General features: G+C 35.0%; 1 protein-coding gene across 2 annotated transcripts; it reads right to left on the reverse strand.

Moving 5' to 3' along the window:
* Positions 1–7,768: 7,768 nt before the first annotated feature.
* On the reverse strand, positions 7,769–12,144 carry LOC149949449 (organic cation transporter protein-like). Of its 2 annotated transcripts, none has more exons than XM_090169226.1 (5): positions 11,960–12,144; positions 11,794–11,894; positions 10,619–10,833; positions 10,100–10,281; positions 7,769–8,297 (listed from the first exon to the last, which is right to left on the reverse strand). In XM_090169226.1, the coding sequence occupies exons 1-5, from the start codon at positions 11,963–11,965 to the stop codon at positions 8,136–8,138; spliced, it is 666 nt and encodes a 221-aa protein (XP_090025352.1). In that variant the 5' UTR covers positions 11,966–12,144; the 3' UTR covers positions 7,769–8,135. The 2 variants fall into 2 exon arrangements, 1 of the variants encoding a protein (XP_090025352.1); XR_016479939.1 differs by having other exon boundaries at positions 8,265–8,297; positions 8,698–10,281.
* Positions 12,145–12,153: the final 9 nt, after the last annotated feature.

Here is a 12,153-nt window from a genome sequence, read left to right on the forward strand (position 1 = left end):
TTATGTTATCAAGCAATAAAATATATTTTTTTAATTTAATTTTCTAGCAATGTTTTTAAAAATGGAGACGACGCGAACATCTGAGGGGTAGTAACGTTTATAATAAATTCTGCCGAACCAATAGCTACCTCTGTGACACTTTTCAGTTATTTATTATAACTATTTGCTGTTATAAATTTGAATTTTCTAACGTCAAAAGCATTGTGGGGGCAAATATTTTGTATTTTGGCCACTAGGAGCGCTGTTGATTGAATTATTAGGTCAAATGTTTGTAGAAACCCCTATTCCTAGTGCCTTAGGCAAAATTCTAACGTGCTGAGTGGAGTGCCTTTTAAAGTATTTTTCAAAACTATACAAACTTAACCAAAATTATTATAGGATTGGCAATTATGGCACTTTTTCAAAATTTCAGTTGTCAAAACCAATTTTACCACTACCCAAAATGTGTATACTAGAGTTTAAATTTGTATTAAATAAGTGAATTGCAAAAAACTATTACCAGTCAATTTCATACTTTTTACAGAAAACTTTTTTTCTTGCGAAAGAGACACCATGGATGTAGAGGTAAAACCTTTCGTATACAATTTAATGCATTTTTAACCATTTTATTCATTCCTAAACTGTGTTCGTTAACTTATCATATTTTTATATTGAACATTAAGCTATTTTTTTTTCACTTATAAAACTTTAAGAGAAAATACTGTATACAATTATTGGGGAATACAACCAGTAAATTGTGATACTTCAAAAAACAAATACCAAAAGCACCGCCTTAGACACGAGTCATCTAACGACTTTTAATTCTTTTAAATCAGGTGGCCGGGTTACAATGCCCCACAAGCCAACAGCTTCTTACCATCATTTTTGGTTGTCCTCACCAAACTATGGGCACCCGCAGGTAGGAGCCAACGACGTCAATGACCTCATTTGATAGTTTTCTGCCCTCGAGACTATGTATGAAGATTGCCCCTAGATATCATATGAAGATTACCAATCAAGATTATCTATAAAGATTGCTCTCTCTATTTTATGTATAAAGATTGCACCAAAGACTATGTTAGAAATTGCCCTCCTCTAGATTTCCCCCTAGACTATACAGGGTGTCCATTTTTAATCGAAAAAGTGATTTTTATCAATAACCGTTCTAGTTAGAATTTTGAATTTTTTTTGTGTGAATTGTCAGTACCGGGGGCCATTGTTGTACATAATGTTTATCAATTTTAAAATAATATTTTAAAATTTTGAAAAAATAGATTTTGATGTATTGGAGCTCGTCAAATTTTGTCAATGAGAAAAATGTAGAGCGATGTCGAAAACGTAAGAATAACGCGTGGTCGTTAAAAACACAATCATTTTTCACGAAATTACACGCGTTTGAAAATTGAATTAACGGGTAAACAAAATAATTGGAAAAATCAAAAACTAGAATCTTTTGGATGCAGTGGAAGTCGTAAGACAATATTATTTTTAGGATGAACTAAATATTATTTTTATTTATTTAATAAAGATTCTAAATTTCTAACTCTCGTTTAAATGCTATATTACCATAGAACATTTTCGTTCAGTAAATAGTCGGGGAACCTTAAAGATATTGTTTTTGGACTTTCGGTTATTTTTCATTAAATTTAATTTAAATAAATAAAAGTTCAGTCTAACAATAATATTGTCTTACGACTTCCACGGCATCCAAAAGATTCTAGTTTTTGATTTTTCCAATTATTTTGTTAACCCGTTAAGTCAATTTTCAAACGCGTGTAATTTCGTGAAAAATGATTGTGTTTTCAACGACCAAACGTTATTGTTATGTTTTCGACGTCGCTCTACATTTTTCTCATTGACAAAATTTGACGAGCTCCAATACATCAAAATTTATTTTTTCAAAATTTTAAAATATTATTTTAAAATCGATAAAGATTATGTACAACAATGACCCCCGGTACTGACAATTCACACAAAAAAATTAAAAATTCTAACTACAACGGTTATTGATAAAAATCACTTTTTCGAATAAAAATGGACACCCTGTATATGAAGATGGCCAGCCCAGACTATGTATGAAGATTGCCGTCCCTACTTCATGTATGAAGATTACCCCCCTTTAGTATGTATGAAGCTTGGCCCCCTAGATAAGGTATAAATTTTCCCCCTTAGACTTTTTATGAAGATTGCCCCCTTAGACGTTTCATGGTGATTGCCTCCTAAACTTTGTTTGAAGTTTGCCCGACTAGACTTTGCATGAAGATTGCCCTCCCTAGGATATGTAAGATTTCCCTCCCTAGTTTTTGTATGAAGATTGGGCCCATGGACTATGTTTGAAATTTCCCACCCCCCCCCTAGACTATGTTTGAAGCTTGCTTCCACTAGACTATGTATGAAGATTACCCCCTAGATTAGGTATAAAGATTGCTCCCTTAGACGTTTTATGAAGATCACCCCCTAGAATTTGTTTGTAGCTTGCCTCCCTTAGACTTTGTATGAAGATTGCTCCCTTAGACGTTTTATGAAGAACACCCCCTAGAATTTGTTTGTAGCTTGCCTCCCTTAGACTTTGTATGAAGATTGCTCCCTTAGACAATTTATGGAGATTGCCCCCTAGACTTTGTTTGAAGATTGCCCCCGCAGACTATGTATGAAGATTGCCTTCCCTAGTTTATGTACGAATATTGGCCCCCTAGATTATGTATAAAGAAGGCCTCCCTAGACTTTGTTTGAAGCTTGCCCTCATCTAGTTTATGTATGAATATTGGTCCCCTAGACTATGTATAACGATGGCCCCCCTAGACTTTGTTTGAAGCTTGCCCTCATCTAGACTCAGAGTTGGGCACCGCTCATCTCATTGTGAGCGGATTTGTTATTATGAGCGAAAATGAGCGGTAAAATATCTTTTTAAAAGAGCGCAAAACAAAAATGAGAGGAGCGAAAATTTTACCGCTCAAAAAAGAGCGGAAAAATAAGAGCGAAAATGTTACCGCTCAAAAAAGAGCGGAAAAATAAGAGCGAAAATGTTACCGCTCAAAAAAGAGCGGAAAAATAAGAGCGAAAATTTTACCGCTCAAAAAGAGCGAAAAGAGAGGAGCGAAAATTTTACCGTTCAAAAAAGAGCGGAAAGAGAGGAGCGAAAATTTTACCGCTCAATAAGACGTGAGCGTGAGCGGCTCTTTGACGAAAATGCCCAACACTGTCTAGACTATGTATGAATATGGCCTTCCCACTCGTTTGAAAAGTGTTTGCGTGCACCAATGTCCCAGTCTCCCCTCATATCTTCAACCCGTGGGCGAGTGAATGGGGAATTAATATTTTGAAATTATATAAAGACCGGAATATCAAGATATATGGAAAATATATTTTTGGAAATTTTCTATAATACATTTTTATTTACATCGTGAGTGTTGGTGACCCTCAGACCACCTATGAAAGAAATGTGCTACGGCAGTGATGCCTCGTTTAGTTGGAATTGTGCAATATTGCAACTCAACAACGTAAAAATATTGTTAGGTTATAGCGGGAAATGATGTGTATTTAGCTAAAACCGACGTCGTTTTAATTATTTTAATATTATTTCAACAACATAGGGACATAAATTGATCAATACTATCTTTTTCACCAAAACTTTGCTTATAATGTGTTTTCTTACCGTGTCCGAAAAACCTATTGCCTCCTATAGGCTATTGCTATTTTGATAACCTCATATCTTTATGAAAAATCTACAACCTTCTCATTGGTGGTTTTCGTCTTTTACCTAGCGGTTAAAAAAAAATTGAAAAACATAAAACTTTTTTTAGAAATAAGAATTTTCCCTACGTCATACGTATACCATGAAAATTCTAAAACTGATATAGTATTATAGTTTTTGAGAAAAAAGCTCGTATCGATCTATTTGAAAGGCCCTGTATACTCTAAAAACTTGATTTAATAATTTCTTGTTCAGAACTTGGACGCCATGATAAACTGCTTTGAGCGTTACCAACTCAAGGGAACTGTCACAAAAGAGAATTACGTGGAAGCGCAATGCGGGGTGGATCAAGTTGGTGATTTCATATTTTCATACTATTTCTCTGTTTTTGCACTCTAAGAAAATTTGTTTTTTGAAAAACATTTAGTTATTGGAATGTCTATTCGACGTCAAACCGTCGAATCCAAAGAATAATGTACGTTAATTTCCAGTGATGAATTTCACTCTACTACATCTATTTTTTATTTAAAAGGAATATCATCATTTTATGGAAAATCTTTATGTAAGTGACAATTATTTATAAAAATAAGTTTTAATTTTTCATTGTCGTGTCCAAAACATTGTCCCCGACTAACTCGTATCTCTCGCTATTATTGATTGGCTTCTCATATATTGCCTTCGAATCGAGGGGCCTAAATAGGAGATCTTTAAAAAGTGGCGACTTAGACCTTGAAAATGGCAATCTTGACCTTCAAAACTTTAATCGCGAAAATTTTCTAAAATATTTTATATTAAAAAATAACCCCTGTAAACAAGGCAATATTAAGCTTGCACATTGTGATTTCGACCTTCAAAACGGTGACCTTTTAAATTAAAAATTTAGGCAACCGTTTTCTAGAAAGTTTATTAGGTGATCCTAGAAAGTTTTTTATGTCTTGGGATGACTTGTTTATGCGTCCCCGTGCACGCAAATATCGTACATAAAGGGGTTTGTAAATGTAGGGATTGCATTAGGCTGATGGTTAGTAGATTTCAAACAGTGTGTCAGAATTTATAGCCTAGTGTACCTAGCAACAGGGGCCATACCATCGGAGGCCTATCATCATAGTGCTCTACGCCTGCATCCCCAAGCCCGGACAGGTGACAAATCCAGCATGGGTAGTGCCTACTACTTATGGTCGCACCTTTAATGCAAGCCACTCAACCCAGCAGAAGGTGCAGCAATGGGTGGACCAATTCCCACAAAAACTAAAAGAAAGGCAACCCAAACAGCAAAAATATTCATATTTGAAACATTTTGAAACTGAGGAAGACAATATGAGAAACCGTATCGAAGCAGTCTGTGATAGACTTCAAGCCGCTAATAGACGGTCATTTCTTTGTGAAATTCAAAGAGAAAATGACTTAGTTCCTATATACTGAAAGTGTTCTTTATCCAGTTATTGTTGAAAATGAAAACGAAACTAATTTCGCTCTCCGGGAAGATCAGTCAAGCGCTAATATTAAATTGCCTTTGAGTAGGATTAATATAGATCCTCAAATTATTTGAAAATTACATTGTCCACCGCTGTTAGACTAGAATTTGATACGAGAGACCAATAAAATTGTTCACTTTGGAATAGTGAAAGGTTTTAAAGGGTTACTGCTTCTAAATTTGGGCCAATATGCAAACGTCGCAAGGATAATAATGAATCCTTCCACAAAACCATTTTCAAATTATTAAAAATTAACAGATTTATCAAAATGAAAAACTTGTTGCAGAAAAATTCAAAGCTATGCGTCCAGACACTGAAACCTTTTCCACTGGTCTTTGCATTAATCCAACACTGCCCATGTTAGGTGCTTCCCCAGATCGTCTAGTTTACCAGAAGGAGGTTGGTTTTAGATTGTTACAAATTAAGACCTTAGCCAAGAAAATGATGTTCGTATAAGTGAAGCAATAAAAGCGAAAGAACCAACCAGCAAATTTTTGGTGAAAGATGAAAACACCTTACAGGTGTATGCCATTGTTGTTTCTCGGATAATTTAGTAAAGTCTGAGATTTTACTCTCAATCTCTTGAATCTATTCATAGAGTTGAGTCTTTAGGAAATGCACTAAATGTCGCATTATGATTTTTAACTGCTACAGATTTGCAGCCTGGTATATACAGCATCGTCACCCACCCATTTTTTCTTATATAAACTTATTTGCAACTGACAGTTATGCACAGAAACTTTACTATTTAACTACACTCTTTCGAGGAATTCTCTTGATTCAAATGCAGAAGAGTCTTGAAGCAACTATAATTGTATACCCTAAGATATACTCAAAAGTATAAAGCCAAGGGTTAGTCTAAAAAGTTTAAAAATGGTTTATTTTTGTTTTAAAACTTGAAAGTCTTAAACATATGCAAATAACAAATGTAAAAGTAAAGCATACCTAAAGATGGTTTTTGTACTAGTTTTCTACTACCAAAACTAACATACTTAAGTCTAATACCGACTCCACATAAACAACACGTCAAACAAACAGCAGCCATTTTTTAGTTTCAGTGAACTCTTATCAGTAAAAAAAACGAATAGTTCCGCGCTGTGCCAGCAGATGGCAGCAGCGCCGACTTTAAAAAGGGACCTTTACCCAAACCCCTTTCGAACTTTCTAGAACCACTTATTCCGAGTTTATTAAGTTGGAAAAGATCCCCTGTAGACGAACCGATGTAGACGTGCTATGAAGTAAAACACTTTTTATCGCAGCCAAAAACGCTGAAGATTCCGGTGTAATTATATAACTATATTATTATATAACTATCCATAATATAATAATTCCTCCTTCACCCAAAAATTAACTATAATTCCGGTTACCATTAATAAGCAAACAGCGATTCTCATGAATTAACGTGAAACAAAGTTTACAAATACAGTAAATACTCAAAATCATCGATGTTCATTGCCCAACTGCCGAAAAAAAAACCATTTTGCACTGCTAATCTGAAATGTTGGATTTTCCCAAGGTTTAACATGAAAAGTCAGTTAAATCTTCTACGATTTGCCTAAATTATTTTACTAAAAATTAAAAATCATTTTGAAAGATCCTAAATTATACCATTTAAGTACAATCAAAGCTCCAATCTTTAATAAGTATCTTGTAGTATTTGAACGTCTCATAACTTTGTAACCGAGGATGAAAAATTTATTCACGCAGAACTGCTTCTCGGAAAAGCAAAAACAACACTCTGAGGCGGATAATCCAGATGATATGGTGTGGGCGCGCCGAAGACGATCCTTCGACGATGCTCAAATTATCTACGCGGATTAATTGACATTACTAAGATAATGTAAATTTACTTGAAGTCTAAACAATAAACAGATCTATAAATGTAAGCATTTTGAAATTTTTATTTTGATACGAAATTCAATGGGCTTCAAATTAAGTTTTTAGTTAGTTTAATTTAAGTTTATTTCGATCTTATGAAATATGGACTTTTTTAAATATTTTTTGGCACAGAAATTACGTACATAATACATAAGCCAATGTTTAAAATGTTCTTCTATAGGTATTACAAATTCTATAATTAACATTTAGGGATAATAATTATGTTGAGATGATCATGATTTAGTTTTCTACATACCCGAAAGGGGAAGGAATACCGTCACCGGCGTAGACTTCAATCGTTAGTTTTAGAAAATCAAAGAGATACTAGTCTGATTTCATTTTTTAGGGGCAAAGAGCTTACTGCTAGAATTGGATTGAGATCAACGCCAAAAATCATCTCAACATAGTCATACAGAATTATTCTGAATTTAACAGTTTGGGGATTTGTTCGACTTTCGAGCTTGGCTTAGAGTAAAAAACAATGAGTATATACATGTTAATTAATATTTACCATCTCCAAATCGATAGCGTTTCCCAATTCATTGTAGAAATCTTTTTTTAACTTCTAAGTTATGGTCTCTCTTTCCTGTCATTGTTTAAATTTTTATACTCTTATGGTATCTTGGGTTTAAAATAAATAATTTAAACCACGGTATTATTGCTAAAGTAAAAACATTTTTTTTACTTAGGCAATAATATCGTGGTTTTAATTATTTACTTTAATCTACTAGCGTAAGGCGTTTCATTATGGTATCTTGAGTAACTTCTACCCTTATCAAGATAATAATATTTATCGATATTTAAAGACGAAATTAGTGTATTACATTATACATGAAAAAATTAGTTGGTATTATCTATATCGACTCATTTGAATGTTTTTCCCATCTACTGATGGTCAACAGAGATTACAACATAACATGCCAGGTGGACTTTAACCTCTGTTATATTTCCCATATGAAAATATGGTCAATCGCTACGGAACTTGTTAACACGTTATTTACAAAGATCAAATCAGCAGAAAGGGAATGTAATATCAGTAGCGATTGTTGTTTCGTCAAGATAACGGCAAAATGTTATATATTTTTCCTCCATATTCGATGTTGTTGTATCTACAAATGACTATTTTCCAACGTTTGCTCTTTTTGAATATCTTGCAAAGTTTCTGGTAATTTTTGGTGTTTAGTCTCTGGCAAGAAGAAGATGAGCACTCCGCTAATGATCGAGAGGAATCCAAATATTCCAAAGGACACGGACAAACTAGTGTATTCGCTCTGTAAATCAACAGCTATGTTAATTATTAATTTAAGCCAAGTATGACCTACGAAGAAACTTTCGCCGCTAGGGGAGGGGGGAGTGTCGAATTAGAAATCCTTTAAGCAGACGAAGTGTGTTTTAAGTTTTGAAATCACGTGTCGTAAGTCAAACAAAGAAATAAATAATTGGTTATCACGACTATCAATGGAATGTATACTTGTGCTCAAGACTATCCACGAATCAGGTGCTGTCTGCTTAGATAACTTTTAGCTCGGTCATGCCACTAACGGTGAGTTTTTTGCCCCATTATCAAGGGCACGAACCGATGTGCTAGGTATTCAATCAAATAACTTCATATGTGTTTCGTCAAGAAAGCTTTATAATAATAATAATAATAATAATCAACTATGTTAATACCCAAGGCGCCACCTTAAGCTTAAGTCATCAAGCGACTTTATTTGTAGAAGGATTAAAAGTGGCTAGGTTCTCCTGTATTCACAGCACGACGAAAAGAGGGTTCAGTTTTCTCCCATCCAAAGCATTCTGTGTCAAAATGGCGCTTTCGTGACTTTTGGACTCCTTGATATTGAATTAGTTGATATTTTGCTATGACTCAATTATGCAGTATTAAAAGTAAATATAAATGGTAAATAGGATTTACTCTTTATGCTAAAATAGAACGGAAAACTGCGGCAAAAATGTCTGATAAAGCTAGGAGCAACAAACACAAGGATAACTCAGCTAGCCTTGAAACACACTAAGGCAGTGTACAACTTACATTGGACGAACCTTTACCCAGAACGTTTTACCGAAAGGGGAAGACAATTTCCGAATTTTTCCCTTCCGACGTTCTAACCAATGAAAAATGTACAAAAAAAATTTGCGACTTTTGACCGGTTGCGTTATCCTTGTATGGGGTGCTGTGTTTGTTGCTCCTAGGTTAAAGGGAATATAACCTCAGGTATTTGGCGTGTAACACCAACGTTTGCAGCTTTGACCACCCTTGCCTTTGGCTTTAGAAATTTTGGGCGCCACTGTACAGGAAAATTTGGAAAATTGAATTGGTCTTCCATAAAGATTGCTTTGCAGGTTATATTCCCTTTAAGGTTTCCCAGGTCTAATAAAGAGCTAACAAGTGTCAGATTTGGGTAAATGCCTGTTGTAAATACGTTTTTGATACTCTCTACAAAGAGTCTACATTACCCTGACCCGACACCCTCTACTGAAAACTACTTTACCCTTAATTTAACGATATGTAACGCTAATAGCGTAGTTCAAATATAGTCATAATGCTCAAAGCTAATTCCTTTTTTTTCTGATTAACTAATACGATATTTCAAACTCCAAAGTCCCAAGTACTTTGTTTTGTGCGTGATTGAGCAGAAATGAAAAACTTTCCTTTTCCTGCCCTTCTACAAATACATATTCCTTATTGGTTTCGTCAAAGAATTGTTAGTACAGAGAATATAAAGCCCCAGGAATGGAAGGTGTAGCTCCGTCTAGTGGAACTTTTGCGCCTCTCGTTTTTAAAGAGAGCCCGGGTTGCGTTAACCGTTTCCGGTTACTCTGATTTGCTTTGCCGGAAGTTTCTAGTTCGGCCAAAACACGCGGCCAAAAATATCAATCCTTCCATTCCTGGGGCTTTATATTCTTTGGTTAGTACGACTCTCTAAACCTCGAAACAAAATTACATTTTCACATTTCAAGTTATAGTTAGGAAAATTGAAATTAAAAGAAGCTTAGCTTTTCAGTGAAATAGTTATTATAGAACGATAAATTTGTGCAGCTGTATTATTATACACATTCTCTGAATACGTACAATTTGAAGAAAAAACGGGCCGATAATTGCGCCCAGACTGGCAAAGAATCCTGCCAATCCAACAGCGATTGATCGACAAGAAGTTGGAAATAATTCAGGGGTGTATGCGAATAAGTAATTTATGCTGCTGTTCACGCAAAATTTCCCCAGTACTGTTGCTAGAATTTGAATTTCATCCAAACCTACAGTAAATACATCACATTATTACCAATAAAATATGGCATCGGTCAAAAAGGAAAAAAGGTAAGAAATAGTGACTGTGATTTCCGTACATGTATGTTCGGTAATATCAGAAGTATATAATATAACTTTTACGAGAGAAGTATATCCATTTATGACATAAAATGTACGAATATTTTTCAAAGATTTTAGTAAGTCACCATTTTTTTCTTGAAGGGAGATTAATATTCTGTTAAAGTTATATTATACTCTTTTGGTTATAGTAAATAACGCAACACGTATGTGGTAAGGAGAAAATTAAACGAATCCTTCAAAAAAATTAAGTTTTGTGGCACCCGCCTTCAGGAATGGCGATCGTACATAAGTAGACGATTCCAGTTGCAAAAAGCGACGAACAAAGCAGGAACTTCCGACCAAAATATCTTTCGGTCAGCATGCAGAATGCCATACTGGGAAGCTCAATCACCGCTAAGAAGAACACGTTCAGAAATGGATTTCCCCCGAGAACGTTAGCAGTCAGAGCCACTCCGAGGTAGATTAGACCGGTCACAAACCTGAAATTTAATCGTTAGTCCTCATGGTTTGATAAGAGTAAGCCTCAGAAATGAATGAACTACAAATGACGTTTAACTTATAATGATTTATGTACTAAATTCAAAGTTATGCAAAGTTAGATTAGTAATAAGACGTTCATTGTTTTTGAGGGAGATGAATGATATTTGAAATTAGTTCAGGCCCGTATTTGGGGGGGGGAGGCGCCAGGGAATGTTCAGCGCTCCCAACCCACCGGCGAATCTGAACTTAATTCCCAAGGCTAAGATCCTCAAGGTGAAATACGTGGTGTACGTTGGAAAAGTACATTGTCTTCCACCCGTCTGAGAAAATCGCTGGTAGAAACGTTAGTTTCCTTATCGCTAAAGACTTACTCGCCACCGACGAATCTGAACTTCATTCTCAAGGCTAAGAACCTCAGGGTAAAATACCCAGTGTCCGTTAGAAAAGAACGTTGTCTTCCACCCGATCGATTGCTAAACTACCAACTAGTATCATATAACATCGGTTACCAGTATTTTTAATTAAAAAAAAACAAGTCGAAATTCATAATTGAAAAAAATAACAAATTAAAGCCAATGTCGGTACATTTACTAATTTCAGGAGTGGGTGTTAAAAATTACGATTTTTAGTATCAAGGCATTGACGCCCCCGAGTTTGGCGGCTGGTTACGGGCCTGAATCAGTTTTATATATGCATACACTAAGGAAGGCTATCGTGTCCTTGATGATATTTGATGTGGCTAAAATTGAAGATTTTCGCTCGTGACGTTCTTATGTAGATTCGGCTCCTTCTTCGACATAAGGCCTTGTCTCGATTTAATCATTCAAATCTCGATGTAATCATTTTAGTTATTATTAAATGTTATTCTATCTTTGAAGCTGTCTGACGTAACATGTTTTTTAAGTAAAACCTCAGAATGAAAGTCAGAGAGAACGTGCTAGCGGATGTAAGGCACTTACCAGGCATTAAATATAATGCAAGACCTTCTTGCCATCTCTTTCCCGCGGAATGTATCAAATGCACTAAAAATAAAATCTGTATCATCACTTTGGGCCTGAATCTGAAAATATAAATCATCAGCTGACAATTACATTCATAGAAGTAGTTCAAATCAATTGATCTCACTTTCATTTCTTGGCCTAAAAGTTCTAGGTCCGCTTTGATTTGATCTGCATCAATTGGTAGCCGGTTAAACTGTCTTATTCGTTTTATTGTTTTAAAACATTTTTCTTTTTTCTGATTTACTAAAAGCCACCTGGGAGATTCCGGTATAATCCTGTCAACTCAAACATTTCCTGGGTTTTATTTTCTGTTAAATG

The sequence above is a fragment of the Leiobunum rupestre genome, chromosome 3, assembly GCF_980474605.1.
Source record: "Leiobunum rupestre chromosome 3, qqLeiRupe1.1.hap1, whole genome shotgun sequence".
NCBI classification, from domain to species: domain Eukaryota; kingdom Metazoa; phylum Arthropoda; class Arachnida; order Opiliones; family Sclerosomatidae; genus Leiobunum; species Leiobunum rupestre.

Coding starts and splice junctions, on each gene's coding strand:
- LOC149949449 (XM_090169226.1), bottom strand. Junction 10,282..10,618: donor TACGATCGCCATTCCTGAAG/GCGGGTGCCACA, acceptor TATTTACTGTAG/GTTTGGATGAAATTCAAATT. Junction 8,298..10,099: donor GCCCGTTTTTTCTTCAAATT/GTACGTATTCAG, acceptor GTTGATTTACAG/AGCGAATACACTAGTTTGTC.